Below are 21,397 nucleotides of genomic sequence, written 5' to 3'. Positions count from 1 at the left end.
GAAGAGGAGAGAAGAGGAAAGAAGTGAAGAGAACGAGAAGAGGGAGATAAGGAGGACAGAAAGTTGGCAAGAGAGAGAGAGAGGGAAAGAAAGGGGGACAATGGGCGAGGAACAGGCAGCCAGAGCAGAGAGTGGAGCATCACATCATTCTCGCTGTATCCAAACACGTCACCACTCCTGGTTCCACTCCCTATCAATCGTTTGTTATCTATCCATTTCGGGAGGACTGTGAGGCTCTGTCCCCATACGCAGGTCAGCCTGTAACTTAATTCTTTCGGGATCATCACGACGCACTGGACAGAGCTCAAGCCGTCGGATTTTCCGATTCCGGCCTCAGGCGCTCAGACCACGCCCTGTCGATCTGGGATCTCCGGGCGAATCAGCGAAACGCGACACAACACCTTCATGATGCGGAGAATCTGGGGAAGGATAACCCGTGCGGCCACGGCAGATGATCGCGGGTCGTGTCGACAGCATATAAACATGCTGGAAGTCTCGGAGACCAATCCTCAAACCCCCTGACGCCGTCGCCCACTCATGCGGACAGCAGCTCTAACCCCCCTGGTCGCCCTGCTGGGTACCCTGCCCGCAGCGTTTGCCACGCCGCACCACCCCCCGTCGTATGTGGATTGGCGCACCTTCCGAGCCAACGGCGTCAACCTAGGCGGCTGGCTGGAGCAAGAGTCCACCATTGACACAGCCTGGTGGGCAAAGTACTCCGGCGGCGCTTCAGACGAATGGGGTCTCTGTTCGCACCTCGGCGCCCAGTGCGGACCCGTCCTGGAAGAGCGATACGCCACCTTCATCACAACAGCGGACATTGACAAGCTGGCCCGCGCCGGCGTGCAGATACTGCGCATCCCCACCACCTACGCCGCGTGGATCAAGTTGCCCGGCTCGCAGCTGCACTCCGGCCGACAGCAGGAATATCTCCGGCGGATTGCGGACTATGCCATCGAGCAGCATGCCATGCACATCGTCGTGGACATCCACTCGCTGCCCGGTGGGACCAACGGGCTGGACATCGGTGAAGCAACCGGCCACTGGGGGTGGTGGTGGAACGAGACAGCGCTGGACTGGTCGCTTCGCGCCGTCGACGCGCTGATCGACTTTGTGCAGAGCTCGCCCCACCCAACGGCGTACACGATCGAGCCCATCAACGAGCCTGCCGATAACCACAACTTCTCGGCGTTTGGAACCCCCGCCGCCCTGTCGGACCACGGCGCCGTCTGGCTGCTCAGATACATCCACGCCGTGCTCGACCGCGCCGCGGCGGCGGCCCCCGGTCTGCCAGTGATGTTCCAGGGCAGCTTCAAGCATGAGGAGTACTGGTCGCCGCATTTCGAGCGGGATGCGAATCTCGTCTTTGACCTGCACCACTACTACTTTCAATACGACAACTCGACGTCGGCCAATCTGCCCGGGTTTCTGTGTGCCGATGCCCGCGTGAGTGCGGGCGATGGCAAGTTCCCGACTTTTGTGGGCGAGTGGGCGCTGGAGGCGGGCGCGGCTAACTCGCTGGCGCTGCGTGGGAGGAACCTGCGTGCCGGTCTGTCGGCTTTTGAGCAATTTACGCGGGGGAGTAGTTACTGGACGGCCAAGTTCTGGAGTAATGCCACCATTGTGGGTCAAGGTGATAAGCAGGACTATTGGAACTACGAGGAGTTTATTGATGCCGGATACCTGGATGGGAGGGTTGTAGAGCCGGTTTATTGCTCGGAGTGATCGGTGGAATTCAACTGGCCATACGGTGCCCTGGTGATAGATCCTGCAAAAGAAACCGTAGACGCACAACTAGTCCGTCCGTCCGTTCAATGAAGGCGAAAACCCTGAGGGTACATACACGCTGGGTATCTTTTTTCTGATATATTCAACATGGGAACATCCGGTTAGATACAATTCATCCAGCAGTGTAAAGACGTAGCAAAATGCACATTCTGGAAGGTACCTCGTCGCATGTGAGAGCTGCCGACAAGTGCAAAAGGCAGCTTTCCAGCGTGAGAGCCTTGAAATCAGCCCGAGGAAGAGAAAAGCAAAACTCGCGGAGCATCGAAGAAATCGTCATCCATTGTACAGGACAGGGGAACATGTACCGAGAAATCAAAGTCAAACAAGAAAGAAAAGACTCCCTCAAGATCAACGCCATGGAGACAAAAGAAAGAATAATGCGACGCCACCACACTCAAAATCAATCGGACTCTCCATCACGAATCCGCAGAATGAAGTTAACAATAACGGCCGCCAAAAGAGCCAGGGCCAGAATAGTCGGTCCAAAGCGGTCATCGATCCCGCTCTGTCCACGACGCCGGATACTCTGGGCGCGCCAGTGGAAGGTGACGAGTGCATAGATCATGGCCGCCATGGCGATGACGGTGAAGAGGCCGGCGGAGATGCGGCCGATGCGATCACCGAAATTGAGGAGCCCGACGGCGAGCCCGCCCAGGATGACGGTGAAGTTGAGCCATGAGAGAAAGGTGCGCTCGTTGGCGAAGAAGACTTTCGGCTCGACGCGGGTTGGGAGGGCAATCCGCTTGCCTTGTTACGCGGTTAGTTAGTTGGTACTTGGTGAGTTGGGTTGGATTGAGAGTTGGGTTCAATTGCATTGCGGTGATGCCGTGGTGGAGCGGAGGTTCGTGGGATGAGGAGGGAAAAGAGGGGAACATACCGGGAGCTGTCTGAAGGAGTGGTTGGCTTGACATCGTCGGGGAGGGAGATGAGGGGGAGTAGAAGAATTGAGGGTAGAAGGTGAAGTAAAGGTAAGGCAATGGCAGTAGTAATGTCGACGTGCGTGAGAGTGAAACTGAGAAGGGAAGAAAAAAGAAGCTGGAGCAGCTGCCTCAGGCCCCGCAATGATAGCTTGTTGCTCTGCCTCACCGCCCACGGATGCCCACGGTGTCCAATGATTCGTCGAGCCACGCAGCGGATCGGGTAGCCGAGACTTGCAGAAGTATAGGATTGGGGTATATGGTCGGGTTTGCGAATAAAAGACAAAGCACTAGGAAGTCGTAATACTACTAGGTATATATTATCGACCTCTTGATCGTTTGTTGATTACAGTAATACCCGCTCTCTAACGATGATACCCTATCCTTAATAATCATTAGGGATCTTTGGCCTTCGATTTTCACCAATGTCAGTGCCAAGTGACGCATACTATTGATGCAGATATGGAGAGTCGAAGAAGATGGTTGGTTGTTTACAACTAGATCTTGTGGGGTACGCAGACTCCAAATACCTGACATTGGGGGCGGGCACTTTTGACCCTCTTTTATGATAATGATGAACGATGCCCCCAAGGATGAAATGGACATCCAGGTTTTTCTAACGTGAAGACATTGCTATAGAAAGCAAAAAACCCGATGAGTATGCTGCACGAGAAGATGATCCAATAATGTGTTAGGGTATATTTTTAGAAAGTCACCCCCAACCCCCTTCCCTCCTTCACCTCCCGTGGTTAACACATTTTGATATTTGATGTAGCACTGGGCGCGGTGTGCTGGCTCAAGCCAGAATAATTATTTGCTGACTGACAATGCGGAACAGATCCGCGACATTATTCTCACACTATGCGGCCATTGCTCAACCAACCTTGTTTTTGCAGGTGTTTTCTGTGCTGAAAATAAACAAAGGATCAACTACAATTTGGTCATTACATCTTTTGTTGTAGTTGATGGCGGTTCCGCAGGCCAACGAACTCTAGAAGTTTCAAGAATCATGGCACACCTGGAGCATTTGAAAAACACCTGCAAAGATGTACCGAAGAATCCTCCTCTGGACGAAAGAGTGCTGGTCAACCGAATAGTCCTCTGAGACTATTGAGTCACAATCACGTATGTCCACCAATTTGTTGGCAAACTCCTATTCAGATGGAGGAAAAAGGGAATGGGGGAGGACTTTCGGTCCTTTTGTGGTACTGTATATTTGCTGCTCTTTACAGATGAAGAATACAGACCACGAACGCATATATTATCCTTCATATTTACGTACAAGTCACGATCACAACTTGCTACGGGCTCCAAAAACCAATCAACCCTCTTCCCAAGGAGTTAAGATTCGTACACCATCCGCCCTTCAAACCAAGTCTTTAGAACCGTGGCGCCGGCAAATTCTCCCTTGCTGAGGTCGCGATCGACGGCAATGAAATTCGCGGTCTTTCCAACTTCGAGGCTCCCAACCCGGTATTGTGCGCCTACAGCCTCTGCGCCACTGAGGGTGATGACCCGACACAGGATCTCACCCCCTCGCTCCTTTTTAGTCTTTCCTTTCAATATCGCTGCGCTCTTTTTCCCACCAGGGAGAAATTCCAGTTTCTCAACAATCGCAGCGAGCGCATCGAAGAGACTCGGATTGGCCGGCAGAAGCCAGTCAGACCCGATTGTCATGTGGGCACCACTTTCCAGGATCTGGTCGAAAGGCCATTTTAGGAGATGGGGAATCTCGTCGACGACCGGTTCATGGAAAATGGCTGGAGACATTTCAGCAGTTATGCGGTTTTTGGCGAAACGAGGAATATCATCTACCAAGAAATATAATGTAAATTGAAAATGTCGAGTGAGAGCATCGCTGAAATGGGCCTTTTCAAACCATTCAACGCAGGATAGAAGACATTGTAAGACCCACCTGGATGAACAGCACTGCAATGTGCTAACTCGTGCCATGGGCCGTTGGGGTTACCTGCTCGAATCTTTTCTAAAACTTCCAGCGCCCCCCGAGTTGAGCCCTCGCCTGCAACATGGAGTTTACAGGTCATGCCACGTGCGTCGTATTTCCGGACTGCGCTGTGGAGAAAGTCCAAATCAACGACCATTTTCTTCTTTTCGGGGCGGCCATTCACGTCCAGATCGCACTGTGTAAACTCCGGTGGCAATGGTGCTCCATCCAGCCAGAATTTGACAAAGTTGGTGTGCACATGTTTACTGCGAAACCCATCGGCCAGGTCCAATAGAGCGGCTAAACTCTCACTTGACTCCATGGCAAAGGTTTCTGGGGCACAGACAATGTGTGTGTACACATCCAGATCGAGTCGATTCTCCTCTTCTAGCTCCATGAGAGCGTGGAGATATAACGAATTAGCCGAGGCCTCCTGGCAGGACGTAATCCCATAACGGTGACACATCCGCATCCCGAATTGCAAAGCTCTCTTTGCGTGCGACAGTGGTGGAATCGGCAATTTGGAGAAGACCTGGCTCATGGCGTTCTCCGCGACTTCCCCCGTCAGTTTGCCATCAGCTCGGCGGATATAAAACCCCCCCGGGGATCAACCGCATGAACTGGATCAATACCGGCCCTTTCCAAGCCGGCTGTGTCGAGCAATATCCGGTGGCATGATATTTCACGTATCAGCACGGGTGTTGTGGGATACTTGGTATCGAGATATTTGCGATCCGGGATTCCTTCGGGGAAAAAGCTGGCCTGGTAAAAATTGCCCACAACCCAGTCTCCCGCGACATTATGATAGGCACAGGCACAGACGCCCTGTTCGAGTCGGTCGCCAATATTGCAAGCATTAGAATCAAATCCAACCGATGACTCGTTCAGTGCCTGCATGCTGGCAATTAGCAAGTGAATATGGGCATCATGAATCCCCGGCATCACGAATTGTTTCCTGAGATCATATCTGATTAGATTTCTCGTTGCGGCAATTGCGAGGATATCCTGTTCAGGGCCGATTGCCTCGATCGTTCCCGTTGCCGAAACAATGAAGGCTTCGGCCCATGGTTGGGTTGGGTTGACCGTGTAGACTCGGCCATTGTAATATGCAACCGAGTTGGTCCGATCTGAAGAGGAGTACATTCCCGATGAAAGGTGGGAAACATTAAAAATTCTCAATTTCTGCGAAAGTCACTGTTAGGGTACTTAGCGGACTTAAATTAACAATTTCATCCATGGTTATTCGCACCCACCACCCTCCCCTCCCCCTCTTCCCGTTCTCCTCCTACCCCTGGCGGCCGTAGCCCCAGTCGGGGAGACCAATGCGCTGGCGAGTGAAACTGGCCTGAATCCCCAAACTCTGTGACAAACGACTAATAATCATTTAGTTAACTAACTATGCCCTTCGCCCTAGTAAGCAGAGGCTTGTATACAATGTGGTACTTCTGGAAATGACCGAACATCAAAGATAGAGGTCAGTTTGCTTATTCGTGTGTTATTTCCTGATTAGGCAATTAGTGCGATTAGTGCGATGGGTGAACGCGATTGGTCGACTTTGAGAACTTCCCCCGGGTGAGGGTCCCACTCTGCGAAGCCGAATAAGTACAATGACAGAGACGTTCGTTTACGAACTGGGGTCATTTTTAGTTCCTTCTTATTTTGGCAATTGTATCTTTCAACTAGCTTTCAAAATGGTGATCCAAATCAAGGATAAGACTGAGATCTTCAAAATCCCCAATTATGGGGGGATACCCAATGTCTACTTCGGTAAGTCAGCCAATTGATAGAAATTCTCAATCTGAGCCAGCGTTGATTGCTCATGCAGCGGATTATCTTGGAACGGTGAATGAAAAGGCAAATAATCCCATCGCCGGCGCTTGGTTTCGCATTGAGAAAGGACCGGAAGCAACGCCCCCGACGTACGATTACGACGAAGTTGGAATTGTGATTGAGGGTATGCTAGAGTTTAACTGCTTAAAAGATATTAAGGACACTAAGGCTTACAGGTGAAATGACTTTACGAGACAAGACAGGCAAAAGCAGAACGATTGGAGTTGGTGATACGTTCTATTTCCCCCGGGGCAGTACAATTACGTTTTCTTCGAAGAGCTACGGCATCGCATGGAAATGTGGAGGTAGATCCATGAGCAAGCTGTGACTAGTTTAGCATTCACTTGATTGTATACTGTGATGTGAGCACTATGACTTTTTAAGTACACTTGAAATATGCCCGACCCCCTCCCCTTACTAGGATAAATTCTCGCCACCAGAACCACAAAAGCCTCCTGTCCTTCTATTACACACATGTAGACCATGTATTTTATGTACCAAGTATGGTTCTATATTACTGTCTATACCTTACCTAGCTACAGGCGACACAGCATATACAGAGTTGTATTGTGGTCAAAAGTAAAGGGCTATGACTAGTTTTGAAGATCAGGAGAGGTAAGCTGAATCCATGCATTTGCTATATCTCTGCAGTGGTAAGATACCCCCTACTAATAATCAAAATCGTGTTAATGAGGATATGCATAAGACAATATCGAATTAGGAAAGAAAGTGCGCTATCTTGGGACCTTCCGCACCGCTTGCGGAACTCGGAATCGAATCCGCTTTGTCTGACACAATGTGCCTTTGCGCCACATCGAACCTTTCGACTATTTAAAGTTCATTATAGGAAGGCCAGTTGCCTTGTCCCTCAAAAACAGAGATGCCTACCACCTAACTCGTCTTCAAACGTCCGATATGTCACGATCCTCTAGAGAAGGGTTTCTGTGGACTCTACAAGGAACACTAGAAGGCCTAACAACAGATGCCGTTCAAAAGAGTTCTTCAACTATCCAGCAAAATTACGATGTCATCGTTATTGGGGCTGGATTTGCCGGTCTTATTGCAGCCAGAGACCTCAGCCAAAAACTCAGCCTTAAAATCCTCCTTCTCGAAGCAAGAGATCGAATTGGAGGCCGCACATGGACAGCCAAGGTCCTTGGTGAGGAGCTTGAGATGGGGGGTACCTGGGTCCATTGGGCTCAGCCCCATTTGTATAGCGAGCTGCGCCGTTACGGATTACACACCAACTTGAAGACATCTGCTGGCACTCTCGCGCCAGAAAAGCAAACCTTCAAACCCGCTGTAGGTCCACCTGAAGAATTGCCCATACATGAGACTGCTGCAACATTGGATCGCGTCGCACAATCGTTCTTTGCAGTCGAGGCACTTGATAGCCGTGCTCTTATGCCATATCCCCACGAACCATTAAGGGAACCAGCTCTGTGGAGAAAATATGATCATTGGACGGTGCAGGATCGATTGGATCAACTTGAGGGATTTTCGCAGCGTGAAAAGGATATATTCGAATCGAATCTCAGTACCTTCGGCAGTGCACCGGGTAAAGACATAGGCTTTACCGAGGCACTTCGGTGGTACGCTTTGGGTGGACACAGTATCGCCGGAGTGTTCGAATTGGCAGGAATATATAAGGTCGGGAAAGGAGGAATGACATCTTTTGCACAGGCAATTTTGAGCGATTACGCTGGAGAGCTTCTTTTTGGCACCGCTGTCAAAACGATCAGTCAGGATACATCTGGGGTCAAGGTCGTGACTACTCGTGGTGAAAGCCTTCAGGCAAAAATGGCTATCTCGACCATCCCACTGTAGGTCGTCCTGTACATCATTCTCGTGGCAGACGAACAAACTAATAAATATTGCAGGAACTGTCTCGGAGACGTCAAATTTAACCCCCCGCTGTCTTCTCTTCGTCAATCAGCAATCAAGGAGGGCCATATAAACAAAGGCGCCAAGATCCATTTCAAGCTGCGTACAACTGAACCAGGATGGTTTGCCACAGCAAGTGGGTCCAGTGATTCATCCTATGTTTTTGCATTCTCCGATCATAATGGCACACAACCTGCTGGACCATCGGGAACTTGGTGTATTGGATTCGGATACAATTTCCATTTGACAAACAAGAAGGATCACAAGCATATTATTAATCGGTTTCGAACGGATATTCACCATAAAGCTGACGTCGAGGCGTATGCAACTCATGACTGGATGAATGACCCTTATGCAAAAGGTGTTTGGGCCTGCTGGGGCCCTAATTCCGCCTCGCGATACCTGCAAGAGCTCCAGAAACCGCATGGGCGGGTTATTTTTGCCAGCGCAGATTGGGCAGATGGGTGGAGAGGATTTGTGGATGGAGCAATTGAGCGTGGTCAACAAGCTGGTCAAGACGTTGTGACATTCCTTAAGACTGGTTCTGGATCTCTGCAAGCTAATTTGTAACCTAGAGCTTTGTAGATTAGCTGTTGGATACGTGCAAGTCCAAGTTCAAGTCTAACGAATTTCCCGAGTAGGCTACCAAACGCGATCCCAAGTCAGTCCCGTGCTTCCCAATAGCTGTGACTATATCTTTAGTCCAAGGACCTTACGGTATAGCATATGAAAGCTTGCTCGCCCGGCTGGGAGATCTCCTCATATGTACATTTATATGGTAAGAATACAGCGGATACCAGATATTGGAAACCAGACGAGATTTTGCATCCTTAGCAGATCGGAGCTACAAAAAAGTCGGAATTTTGGCAATATGCCTATGGTATGTGATAGGAGTTGGTGGCTTGTGGACTGAGGCAGCAGCACTTTCAGCTTATTCCATACCTAGTAGGCCGCCTATTCCCTTTTCCTAGTTCATCTCGAGACTTGAACATCGTGGTAATTCGGTAGACTAAGGGAAATATATATATATATATTTTAAATCCGGTGGGCGCAAGCAAAAGGGGCGATGTGCTTCTTTCTTTTCGTGTCTTCGGCGCCTAGGTTCACTAGGGGACTTCATCTTCATACTATGCTCCCACCCCACGCGCTCACAATGTATTACGTACGCAACACCATGCTGAATATATGCCGATCGTTAAACCACTATAGTAATACACCAGTAAATATGTCAAGGTACTGAACACCATTGTCGGTCGGGATATGTACCCTCTTGTCCTCGCAGGGCGCGGTGATAGTCAACAGTTTGTACGACCAAAATTCAGTGGTTACCAATCGGCTTAAGCGCTCATATTCCGCCCTTACTAGCTTCCCCGCCCTGGGGTAGCGAAGCGAGTCGCCCACCCCAAAACACTATCTTCAACTCCAGAAATTACAAATAGCAGGAAGGATTTGCACCTACCCAAATCTTCGAGTCAATCATAAAATGTCTACGTTTAAGACTAACAAACTGCCTCCCGCTCCTAAAAGACGGGAAAAATCCCGAAGTAAGCTGCTCACAATTCATCTGGGATCCAGTCGGTATGAAACTTACCAGGGCCGTGAAAGCTGGATGTCAACGCTGCAAGGAGCGGGTATCGAATGACCTTTGCGTCTCAGTCTTTGAAATGCTTGCTGACGGATAGTCAGCATATCAAATGCGACGAAAAGTTGCCTTCCTGTGATCCTTGTTTGAAAAGGGGTTTCAGCTGTCCGGGTTACTTTCAGCCTAAACGGTGGCGCTATTTGAACATACAGAACCTTCCATCGCAGAGTACACATGCCAAAACAGATGGCCAGGCCCAACCACGAAAAAGCGTCGCGGATACCAGTCAAACCAGGCCTCCTGTGGCTCCTGATATGCAGTTAAATCCAGCAGAGACAGAAGTCGTTGAGAGTATCCCGAGCCTTTCCATATCTTGCACTGGGGACGAAAAAGCAACTGGAGACCCTCTTGAATACGGTAAAGGTTCGTCAGACCCGTCCTTGCCCCTCGAATTCACAGCGGGAGGGAATTCAGACAAGATAAACGAGTCGTTATTCTTCGATTATACGGAGGATCTAGCACTCGGGGACATCTGGAACATGGACTATGATACAACAACTGGATTACCCGACAGCAGCCTCTTCGGTTCGACATTTCTGTCGCCTATGTTTACGACGCTGGATGACAAGGCCATAATCCTTTCAAACCACTACTTCTCTGATGTCTGTCCTATCAATTCCTGTTTTGACTCCCATCGGAATCCTTTCCGATCTTTTGTCGGGGACCTTATGGCCGCTTCCCCTCTAGTTTATCACTCCGTGATGATGATGTCAGCCTCTCATATCTGTCATAGAAGGAAGGAAATGACGACTATGGCATTAAAGCATCGAAATGATGCTATTTCATACCTAAAAGAACGCAGTGATTTCCCAGGAGAAGCAAGTTTCGAGGCCATATTGGGCAGTGTTCTGTTGGGTATGACATCTGCATGGCAGAATCCTGCCTCTCTCGGTCTAGCTCACCTCCGCAGCGCTCGCATGTTGTTCAGAGAATGGTGCGCTAGACCTGACAATCCTCATCTCACTCGTTCCGGCTCTTTCCTACTCGGTATTATGGCTTATTGGGAAGCCATGGCATCCTTCCTCACCGCAGAAAGCCCAAACACACTGGAATATATTACAGCTTTTTGTCGCCAAGAGCATGGAAATTCAGCTGTTTATCCAAATCCATGGACAGGCGTTTCGACTACTCTCTTTATCTATGCTGCACAGGCTGGTGCTCTTTGTCGTCAAAACCGGGCCATACATTCTCTCTGTGCTTCTATTACGTCCCCTACATTACAAAATGAGATTCATCCCAAACAGATCAATGACGCTGCTGAATTGGAACTCAAAGTTTTACGATATACCTCTCCAACTCGGAACCGTATTGAAGATCCCGGCGATAGCCTAACAACTATTCGCCACTTGGAATGCCTGGCGCAGATATATCGGCTCACGATCCTTCTCCAGTTATATATTACATTCCCCGATCTTCTACGGAAGAAACAGGACGTCACTGCGCCCAGTCTAGCTATGCCACTACAACCGCACAAGGATACTCCTATGGAAGTTACCATCGCATTGGCGGTTAGCATTTTAAATGTTATCTCCTCTGTCCCTGAGTCGTCCGGAATAAAAGTGCTGTTCACACTGCCTCTGCTCATTGCTGGAAGTGCTTTGCAGGATGTCCGGAAACTCAATCACGAATACAATAGCACTGAGCATCCAGAGTGCCCAGAGATTATCGATGAAATCATGTCACTACACTGTGGAGACCTTATGCTTTTGCATTGGCGATCACTTGTACGACACAAGCTCAAATCCTTACATGATCTCATTGGCCTTGATCCGATTCTCCGAGCCATTCAAATTCTGGAAGCTGTGTGGTTAAGAGCGGATTTGCTCATGCCGGCCGACGAAAATAAGGAGGCCTCATTCATCCACTGGATGGATGTCATGGCTGAAGAGCGGCTAGAGTCAGTTTTCGGCTAGCTCTACGACGAAAGCTTTGATCAGGATGATCTGATAACATTGGTGTAATAATAGTGATGATTTTCATTTCGCTGTGTACAAATCGGTAAATGTTGCTGCTAGACTTGTAGAATATCACAAAGCTAGCTCGGAATCATTACCACATTCTTCAAATTAACCAATTTTGATAATATAGGTAACAATCATGCCACACCAGGCTTTCCCTCACTAGAGAACTTCGAATTCTTGATCTTTTCCCGGCGGAGAGGACCCCGATCGAGGTCCCGCCATGCGGTTTAAGTCGGATGCTGCTATAGGAGATTCTACTCAGTCTGTTTAGGCCGGCGCATGTGCGGTATGAAGGAACCGCCCAGTACTAGTTACATAGATAACGGAATTGAGTTCTTTGTCATTTCAAAATTGTACTTGAGACAAGTGGTCCGGGAGCACAGGACCTTCGTAGACCCTTCGCCCCTTGAACAGCCAATGCAATCCACTGAAAATGCAAACTGCACCAAATACCAACGATGCGTAATTCATGTTCTCTGCCGTGACCGGTTGATACGGGGGAAAGACCAAGAAAATACATGTGAAAATCAGAAAGCATATCGAAACGATATTGACTGGCAACCCAAAGCGGCCCATAGACCACGGTCCATGAGTCATTGGACGAGCTGATGTGATCCGATGGTAAATAAGGAGAGAAATTGGTAGGAGGTATGAAAGTTCTAGACCAAAAACTGCCAGCGAGACTACAGCGTTAAACGCAGCTGTTGAACCGACATTGATGAGCCCAAGGAGGGCTAACAACACTGACGTGAGGAGAATAGCGTTTGTAGGAATTTGCCTTGCTTCATCCAATTGGCTTAAGAGAGACGCTGCCGGAAATGCTGCAGCGAAGGATATAAGATTAGAAATCATCCTGCACTTAGAAGGGTCCACGTCCTTACCATTGTCTCTCGCCAGTACCCATACCATCCGGCTGGCAGACGTCAGAAGAGGAATGGATGCCAAGCTAGCCATAATCACAATAGTGCTACACAGCGCTGTGGCAGAATGAATGTTACCGGTGATATTATAGAAAATCTGGATAATGGGATAGCCAGTCGCAGTTTTTAAGGCGGACTCGAGGTCCCCCATGAAAAAAAGTACTGCGACCAAAAAACCGAATCCCATCGTCCCGTTGATTAATATAGTTCCAATCATTGCTGTGGGGACATCAACTCTTGGGTTCTTCATTTCTTCGCTTAAATGTATCGCTCCGTCATAGCCTAGAAGGAACAGTACGTCAAATTTTGATTCCTTCTGGGAAAAGGAAGACCCTTACCGACGAGAACGTAGCAACTAGACAGAAGACCAATACACCAGGAAAGTCCATTGCTATTCCAACCAGAATTGTTGATGGTCTCGGCGAAGACAAAGCTCGGGTCGTGTTTGGTGGGTGAGACAACGCATATCGTTACGAGAACGACAATGAATGCTCCAACGTGAAATGCCAACGTAAGGTTCTCAATCAAGGGAAGCAAGCGACTTCCTCTGATGTTAATTATTGCTGATACAACTAGTATTGCCCAGTAAAGTAGTGTTCCATGCCATCTTTGAAACACATAATTGTCGTAATTCAGGACCAATAGGCCCTGTATCATCGTACCGGACAGGAAAGGTGCACTTGCGGCGACAGCTATCCATCCGAAAGTCGCTAGAAAAGAAAAAAAAAAAAAAAAAAAAAAATAGTCCTGTCGTATGTTAGGTAAAAATCGGATCACATACTTATCCAACCGGCCACCCAGCTCAAGCTTTTTCGGATGTGTACAGGAGTAAGTTTGCTAATGAAGTGGTACTGACCTCCTGGTGTCGGAAACCTATTGTGGAACAAGGAGCGATATCAAAACATAGTCCTAGGAAAAATAACGAGTCACTCATCAGTAAACCTACATGGATGCCATTTCTGCAAGCGAAGCAGCAGTTGACAGGGATCCAACGAAGGAAACTGGCTTGACTTCAGTTACGCCTTGACGTTGCAGTTGGAAGCAAGGACTAACTGATGAAACCGTATATAAGTGCCGGAGGGCCCCCACTAACTAGACCCGAGATCATAGTGCTATCAAATGTGTTGTTTGTCAACTTCTTATTAACTGCCAGTTGGTGTTGGGGGTATTAGACTACCTGCACAACGCTTCCCAGGTAGCCATTAGCGACACGCTCAAGGAGAGCATCGAGAATGCGCCAAATTTATGCTGAAAAGTCTTAGATCAAAGGTAAACGGTTACTGGCCGCTTGAATATAAAACTGACCTTGATGTCCTCTACATTGCCAATCTCTCGGGAGTCTATCTGCCCTTCCCGGTCGGCAATGCATGGTGTCTTCACTTCAGTCTCCAGACCAGATTCCATGGCGAATAAAATATAAAAACCTTCAAAGGAGCAGGATGTTGCCCGGGTGATTTTTCTGTGATGAAATAGCAATTTTCACAAAGGGTCTATAGTTCCTAAGGTAATTCCGCGTTTGTGATCATCTGCCGATTTAGGAAAGGTTGCCCGCGGCCCTAATCCCCGAACGTTTAAAGAACACGAGCCAATCGGATTGGGTTTGGAAACCCAAGGAATGGGAAAGGCCTATATTAAGAGTAGCTGTGAATGCGCTGGGATTGTTTCATTCTGATAAAGCTTCCTTAAGCCGAGTGGAAATTTTCATGATGTTCCGAATTCTTTCAATTGGCAGCTCAACGATCGAAGACAAAGAACAGGAGAAGGCCATCCCGAGAGGTCTTCCGGCCTCATGGTATCATTCAGAGCCACTCTATGAGCTCGAGCGTAGAGCTATATTCTCGAAAAAGTGGTTGCTAGTCACCCATAGGTCGCGCTTTACGAAGCCTGGTGACTTTATTCGGTACGAGGAGGCTGGTTTCCCATTCTTCCTCTGCCTCGATCGACAGGGGATTCTACGAGGATTTCACAACGTTTGCCGGCACCGTGCTTTCCCAGTGGTTACCACCGAATCTGGAACGGCGAACATCCTGGCATGTAAATATCATGGTATTTCCCACGACATCCGGACTTAATTATGGATCAGTGGCTAATTACACATTATGAAGGATGGTCCTACGGGTTGAACGGAAAGCTAGCTAAGGCGCCCCGATTTGACCAGGTCCCTGGGTTTGAAAAGGAGCAAAATGATTTGTTCACGATCCATATTCACGTTGACCAAAGAGGTTTTGTTTGGGTCAACTTTGACGCTCGCGAGTCTCCAGCCACGCCATGGAATGAAGATTTTTTGGGTGCGGATACGCAGGAGCGACTGAAAGATTTCAATATAGACGAGTACGAATTTGATCATACTTGGAGTATGCCTGGCGCATACAACTGGAAAACATTGGTAGACAACTATAATGAGGTATAGCCGACAGCCGACCTTGTTCTCACGACTCATCTAACGTCCAACAGTGCTATCATTGCGGGGTCGCACATCCTGGCATTGCAGCTATATCTGATCTTACAACCTACGACGTCAACACAGTGGGAGGGCAAATCCAGCATTATGTGGAAGACAAGCCTGGATATGATTCAGATATGAAAGTTGCGCCCACATTCTTCTTCCCAAATGCCTCGGTGACAATGACGTATGCTTGTCCCTATACAAGTGTGGTTTTGTCGACATGCTGATCATTATCTAGATCGCATTACTTTTATCTCATGCGCGTAGTTCCGACGTCTGCGACGACCACATCTATGCAATACGAAGTCTTCCGGCACAAGAACGCATCGGATGAGGTATTCAAAGAGCTACACGAATTTTTTAAACAGGTCGAAAATGAGGATAAGAATCTCTGCAATGGAGCACAAGTGAACCTCAATGCGGGTGTTTATGTCAATGGAAATCTACAGCCATTCAACGAAAAAGTAAGCTCCCCAGGAGCCAAATTCTAATGGTGAAAAACAGATTCTCACCCTGTTGAGTAGGGCGTGCTGTATTTCCAGGAACTAGTGAAACGTAATTTGGTTAATCATCGACAAGAGGAGTCAGGGGGCAAGCAGGTATGGCCGAGCAAGAGGCAGACCATTAATTCGGCTTCTTTGGATGATGAAATTGACTTTTGTGCTAAGCTGCACTGCGGTAGAAATGCCGAGTTGACTTGGTAATTTTGCAGTTTCGGCTATTAAGCAGTCCAGTTTGAAGTAGTATTGCACTTCATGACTCGACAATATGGAAAAGACCTGTCAATATACAAATTTGATATTGGAAGCATACTCAGCTGTTTGCTGAAAACCGATTCTAAACGCTCTTCAGCCATGACGTTCATCCAGCGTATGAAAGAAACTTCAAGCACGCCGGTGTTTGATGAGACTGACAAACTACGGTTGAACATAACATAGTGCAGTGTAAGTTATGTAAATCTGATCTGTCCATTCCTCGGCTCGGATCGGTATGCGGCATCTCAAAATATGTCACTTAGCCGCCTTGTCTCTTCGGCCAGGTGACCTTAATTTGTGTGGAATGTAGATGAGACGTGGCTTTTCGCTGTGAGCACGATCCGCCCATGGGTAATCCACGCAGATTTTAGATACCAAGAACCTGTGCGCAAGCCTTCGCAAAATGTAAACCCAGGTCGCTGAGCTAGTTTGTTCTATCACCTCGATAATTTATTTTCATGGCTAGAGTGAAGTAAGACGTTGACCAGGCTCTCGACCGGTATACTCCCGTTTACGGTTGGCACGGTGATAACATTACTATATTAACTAAGAGGTCTGACCTTTCGCGTTCTACATGAAGGTCACGGGACCACTTTATTCTATTGCCGCGCTGTGTGCTTTCCATGGTTATAGTTAAGTGAGATGTTAACCAAACTTTCTTCACGGAACCACGCGGCACGTCGGAAGAAAGTTACTTAAGCGCATTATGTGTTACAGTAATTTAAAATAACACAAACCCCTTCTTTCATGTACACGGTCCTCAGATGATCTCTTAGTGGTTGTCTACCTGCAAATCCAGATGTCCGAAGGTCTTTTATTCTCCGAAGCTTCCCAATATTGCTGCCGCTAATAACGGCTTAGACTCTGACACTCATAAGAAACACGAAGATCCTTTCTTTGAAAGGATTTTTGAGCGCCACCACCACCAGAATGATGATTCTCAACCTTCCAGTAGAAAAGACTCACAGAGTAGTGAGCAAGGCACCCAGCCGAATCACAAGACGTATGAGGACTACCTGAAGAGGGATGAAGAAGCGCTCAGAGAGTACTACAAGAATGATAACGAGTTGGAAACTGAAGGGAAACGTACGGAAGATTAATGTGATTATTACAAGGCTTGCGGTGCTAAAGCAGTCAAAGTACCAATTGTTGCTGTGGTCTTGTATTCGTTCACCTTGTAGATCAATTCCTAGGTAGAGTTGCAAATTTCCTTAGCCTGAATACGGTGCCTGCACTTCGATCTAATTTGATTTGTAGTTGAGCTTCCTTGGGAAGCTGTGGAACTAGACACGGATCTATCCTACGCACCATGTGCTCCATTATCTACATCGTCTCTCGCCTCAATACTACAACGAATTTATCGTTCTGCTTATCTAAGAGCGACGTGCGGCCCTCTCTTAGTGTAAAGAAATTGAGGCAACAGCCATGCCGTACTACATGAGACGTAATTCTCAAGTCTCCGGTATGGCAGTTGGTATAATTATAGATCGAGACGTAGACAGATTTTTTGTTGAAAGTCTAGTTCTTGCTCAGTGTCTGTGATCTCTGCGTTGACGATATATCTTCCACCTCCATGTTTCGCCAGCTACCATGCGGCCACATATTCCACAAGCCATGCGTTAATACACGTACTTGGATGGTTTCACAAGAAAGTAAGTGTCCAACCTGCCAAGATACTTCTATAGTTTACATCGACTACGTCTACCGAGAATCGAAAAATACTAAACGTGGCTTAAGAAACAATCCTCATTCAGAGAGATCCTGGAAAGTGTTGTCTCGTTGATTTCGGAAATGCCATTACTTTTAGCATTTGCTATCATATTAATGTGTCGTGCATATGGCTCACTTATTTATCAGGCCGTAACGAATAAATCTAAATCAATGCACATGATAGGCTCATGGAACCAGAATGAAAATATTGCAATTTTGTGGAGAACCGGCGCGTGCGCTTTTAAAATTATTAAAACTAGTATTTAGCATTATACAGGAGGCTGCCTGGCAGCTCAAACAAAATGAAGTCAAAAATTATGCATAGGTCGGAATCGACGAGAATATAGGAAATAAAAGATGGACAGAGTGCACACTGCTTAAGGTTAATAATCAGTGCCATTCGTTTGGCGATATCAGACCTTTTGATATGACACCGCGTGAAGGTAAAACAATAGTGGTTCCTATCAAACTAGTAAACCCCAATTTGAAGTTTGTGGCATTTCACCATCTTCGTGAAAAGGAATAATCATCGCGAATGTCTCTCTGTCCGTGATTCAAAGGGCTTTTAATCGCATGATTATTCGTTTTCTCAATTTTGAAATGGGCCACCATAATTTAACTCTTGATTGCTGCCTCTGTAGCGTTTTGCAGTCTCCTTCCAAGGTTCTGGTCGACACGTGAAAACAGCGCTGGAAAAGTAGGTCAGCTCAGTGCTCCCGAAGAGATCGAAATTTAGATAATACTGACCATACACATCATTCCGCAACTTTGCAGACTCAACCCCTTTGAGAGAAGCAGCGAGATTACCTATGGTTCGATCCTGGTGTCCAGGATCCCGACCAATGACTTCCCATAAAGCCGCAGGCTGCACAAAATCATCGTCCGTGATGTGGCTTGTGTAATTTAAGACTTCCCCAACCCACTTCTCATGCTCTGTGTGAAGGCTGATTGATTGTGGGCTTATTCCTTTCACCTCGGGGTAGAATTTGGTTGGTTGCAAAGAGGAGTTGACATAATTTGGATCTCCACCATAATTGGAATCGAATCTCATCTTGCCATCTCTTTGGAATGGACAGTACACAGGTGCCTTCGCGGCATTCGTGGGTAGCTGCTGGTAATTCACACCCAAACGATATCGAGCCGCCTCAGGGTAGGCAAATAGTCGTGCTTGAAGGACTAAAATACAAATGAGCCTGCTGTTGGCGAGAAAATATGTGAAAGAAAGCTAGCATACCTGGATCAGCAGAGCCTGCAAACCCTGGGACCATGGTTGATGGCGAGAAGGCCGCTTGCTCAATGTCGGCAAAATAGTTGCCAGGCTAATCACCCTTAGTATCGGCGAACATACTATTGTATCCACCAAAGCTATACTCACATTGCGATTCAGCGTTATCTGGCCGATCTGTCTAAGTGGGAAGTCTTTATGCGGCCAGACTTTCGTCATGTCAAAGATGTTCCATCTATAGTTGACCGCCTCAGATGGATCCATGACCTGGACGTAAACGTTCCACTTAGGGTAGTCTCCTCTGTCAATTGCCTCGAACATATCCTGAATCATGTAGTCCGGATTCTCGCCTGCAATTTTAGTGGCCTCCTCTCGGGTGAAATTTTTGATCCCTTGTTGCGTTTTAATGTGAATCTTGATATATTTGAAGGAGCCGTCCTAATAAAGTAAGTAACTGAGAAACTCGAAGGTCTACTAGACCTCTCACCTGTTTTGTGAATTTGTACGTGTGTCCACTGTAGGAGTTCAGGAATCTCACGGATTGCGGGGTTCCACGATCACTGAAAAGGTGCAGAAGCTCGTGGATTCCTTCTGGATTACCCACATGAAAACTAGAATTTGGTCTATTAGTTATCCATGAATTTTTTGAACCCTTTAATTGAGCACGTACTCCCAGAACTAATTCAGTTATTAGGAGTTCAAAATATACTTTCAGTTTCTCATGCGTACCATGTTTGGGTCAGGAAGATGGCTCTTTGGATGCCTCTTATGAGAGCGATTCATGGAAGGGAATTTGATGGGATCCCTAATGAAGAAAACAGGCTAAATTAAAATGAGAAAATAATGACTTCTGTTTTCTTTCTTGGATTTCACCCACCGTGTTGTTAAAAACCCAGTCTAGGTTACCTTCGTCGGTGTATAGCTTCATGGCCCAGCCGTGAACATCTCGAGATGTATCAGCAGAGCCTGACTCTGGACCGACAGTAGAAACACGCATCAAAAGCGGAGTCTTCTTGCCAGCTTTGTTAAGAAAGCTCGCTGAGGTGATATCTGAGCAGTCAGAAGTTGCTTCAAACTCTCCGTAGCCGCTAATATAGAGAGAGGAATGAGTTCGTCCATTTGTCAATCCGGCATTCTGTTTTGACTTACCCAACGGCCTTGGCATGAACAACACTACATAATGAATACAGTCAGCTCAGTCTCTTCTACGACCATCGTATGCCATTGGTCATACCGCTCTGGGATTCTTTCGTGGGAGAAATGCGCCAGAGTTTCGATAAGCTGGGTATCCTGTAAGAGTCCCAGCCCAGCACCCTCCCCATTTTGCATTAAAACAGCAGTGCTGCTACTTGCGAAGGGACATCCTTCTTGGAGTAAGCTTAGTTATCCTGAATATGATGGCCGGGACTCACCTTCGGCGAGAGTGTAGTATCGTTGATCGGACATGTTGGAAGCAAGAGTGTATTGTTGATTGTGTGGAAGTCGAACGTATCGTGATTGACTGCGAGCGATTTTTTTATTATTTATGTTGAGGTGTGAGGTTGGGATACATCCACAGAGCATGTTTGTGTTCTTCATAGTCAATTACATCATGACAGACGCTTCATAGAGACCCATTGTAGCTAGTTTAACTGAAATAGAGGTTTCCAGCGTCAAAAAAGTATAGTTATACCCAATGAGCAGTCAATTATCGTCGTAAGATTGTTAATGCTTCCGAGATGTGGATCGGGTACTGAGGATGATGTGGGTGAAGAAGCTCTTCCGCATCCGACCGCCTTTCCATCGATCTCAATCATTTAACCTTCGGAATGATCTCACCATCGCATACATATCTATTTCCGGATCATGGTTTATTTGAAGGACCTATCCTGAATACGAGTGTAAGAAAATTACCTTGAATCCAGACCCGAAGCGAGAAGTAACAACTACTTCTACTCTCTTACGAAACATTACTTTCGTTGACAAGCAAACTGTACCAGTCCCTCGCGCCAATTATCAATGATGCCTTCCCGGCGAGCCAGCTGAGCTTTGAGAATACATAGACCATTTGGGACAAGCTCAATGTGGCCTTGCTTCACAATTCCACGAGCATCTTCCCCCCGTCTTCTCTGCTGTCGAAACGGGCGCTACATGAGCCTTTGTTCTTGCCAATGTGCATGAATTCAAACTTGTAAACAGTTCCTCTGATGAAATTCGCGCTGGAGAGAGTATGACACTAGCAGGTCATTTTCTCAAGGCCTTAAAACAAACCATCTCGCGTGGTAGCAAAAGTAAACTCAATATTCAGTTCGGTGCCTACTGGGCGTTCATGTCCTATCTTGGACTCGCCGGGCTCAGTGCAAACAACCTTTACTGGAAAACCTGACTATGCTTC

At 47.4% G+C, this 21,397-nt stretch overlaps 7 protein-coding genes across 7 annotated transcripts; 4 read left to right on the top strand and 3 right to left on the bottom strand.

Annotated features, from left to right (window-relative positions):
- Positions 1-537: 537 nt before the first annotated feature.
- On the top strand, positions 538-1,725 carry N7474_008087 (uncharacterized protein; the record flags this gene model as incomplete). Its single annotated transcript, XM_057199497.1, has 1 exon — positions 538-1,725. One exon carries the CDS (start codon positions 538-540, stop codon positions 1,723-1,725), a length of 1,188 nt encoding a protein of 395 aa, XP_057050198.1.
- Positions 1,726-2,188: 463 nt separating this feature from the next.
- Positions 2,189-2,699, bottom strand: N7474_008086 (putative vacuolar transporter chaperon Vtc1; the record flags this gene model as incomplete). The annotated part of the gene is made up of 2 exons (XM_057199496.1): positions 2,189-2,535; positions 2,666-2,699. 2 exons carry the CDS (start codon positions 2,697-2,699, stop codon positions 2,189-2,191), a joined length of 381 nt encoding a protein of 126 aa, XP_057050197.1.
- Positions 2,700-4,046: 1,347 nt separating this feature from the next.
- Positions 4,047-5,793, bottom strand: N7474_008085 (amidohydrolase; the record flags this gene model as incomplete). The annotated part of the gene is made up of 3 exons (XM_057199495.1): positions 4,047-4,465; positions 4,621-5,205; positions 5,283-5,793. 3 exons carry the CDS (start codon positions 5,791-5,793, stop codon positions 4,047-4,049), a joined length of 1,515 nt encoding a protein of 504 aa, XP_057050196.1.
- A 548-nt stretch (positions 5,794-6,341) lies between these two features.
- N7474_008084 (uncharacterized protein) lies at positions 6,342-8,934 on the top strand (the record flags this gene model as incomplete). Its single annotated transcript, XM_057199494.1, has 5 exons — positions 6,342-6,417; positions 6,476-6,604; positions 6,657-6,785; positions 7,328-8,303; positions 8,361-8,934. 5 exons carry the CDS (start codon positions 6,342-6,344, stop codon positions 8,932-8,934), a joined length of 1,884 nt encoding a protein of 627 aa, XP_057050195.1.
- Positions 8,935-10,260: 1,326 nt separating this feature from the next.
- Positions 10,261-11,919, top strand: N7474_008083 (fungal specific transcription factor domain-containing protein; the record flags this gene model as incomplete). The annotated part of the gene is made up of 1 exon (XM_057199493.1): positions 10,261-11,919. The coding sequence occupies one exon, from the start codon at positions 10,261-10,263 to the stop codon at positions 11,917-11,919; it is 1,659 nt and encodes a 552-aa protein (XP_057050194.1).
- Positions 11,920-14,593: 2,674 nt separating this feature from the next.
- N7474_008082 (aromatic ring-hydroxylating oxygenase subunit alpha) lies at positions 14,594-15,824 on the top strand (the record flags this gene model as incomplete). Its single annotated transcript, XM_057199492.1, has 4 exons — positions 14,594-14,933; positions 14,993-15,291; positions 15,342-15,517; positions 15,572-15,824. 4 exons carry the CDS (start codon positions 14,594-14,596, stop codon positions 15,822-15,824), a joined length of 1,068 nt encoding a protein of 355 aa, XP_057050193.1.
- A 2,589-nt stretch (positions 15,825-18,413) lies between these two features.
- N7474_008081 (catalase) lies at positions 18,414-20,469 on the bottom strand (the record flags this gene model as incomplete). Its single annotated transcript, XM_057199491.1, has 11 exons — positions 18,414-18,487; positions 18,546-18,974; positions 19,033-19,117; positions 19,174-19,461; positions 19,511-19,634; positions 19,694-19,701; positions 19,753-19,845; positions 19,901-20,111; positions 20,173-20,196; positions 20,258-20,390; positions 20,436-20,469. The coding sequence occupies 11 exons, from the start codon at positions 20,467-20,469 to the stop codon at positions 18,414-18,416; spliced, it is 1,503 nt and encodes a 500-aa protein (XP_057050192.1).
- Positions 20,470-21,397: the final 928 nt, after the last annotated feature.

The sequence above is a fragment of the Penicillium riverlandense genome (genome assembly GCF_028828495.1).
Source record: "Penicillium riverlandense strain IBT 135883 chromosome Unknown utg000007l_segment0_segment0, whole genome shotgun sequence".
Classification (NCBI taxonomy): domain Eukaryota; kingdom Fungi; phylum Ascomycota; class Eurotiomycetes; order Eurotiales; family Aspergillaceae; genus Penicillium; species Penicillium riverlandense.
The sequence above is the reverse complement of the archived record's forward strand: the minus strand, read 5'-3'. Positions and strand labels throughout refer to the sequence as shown.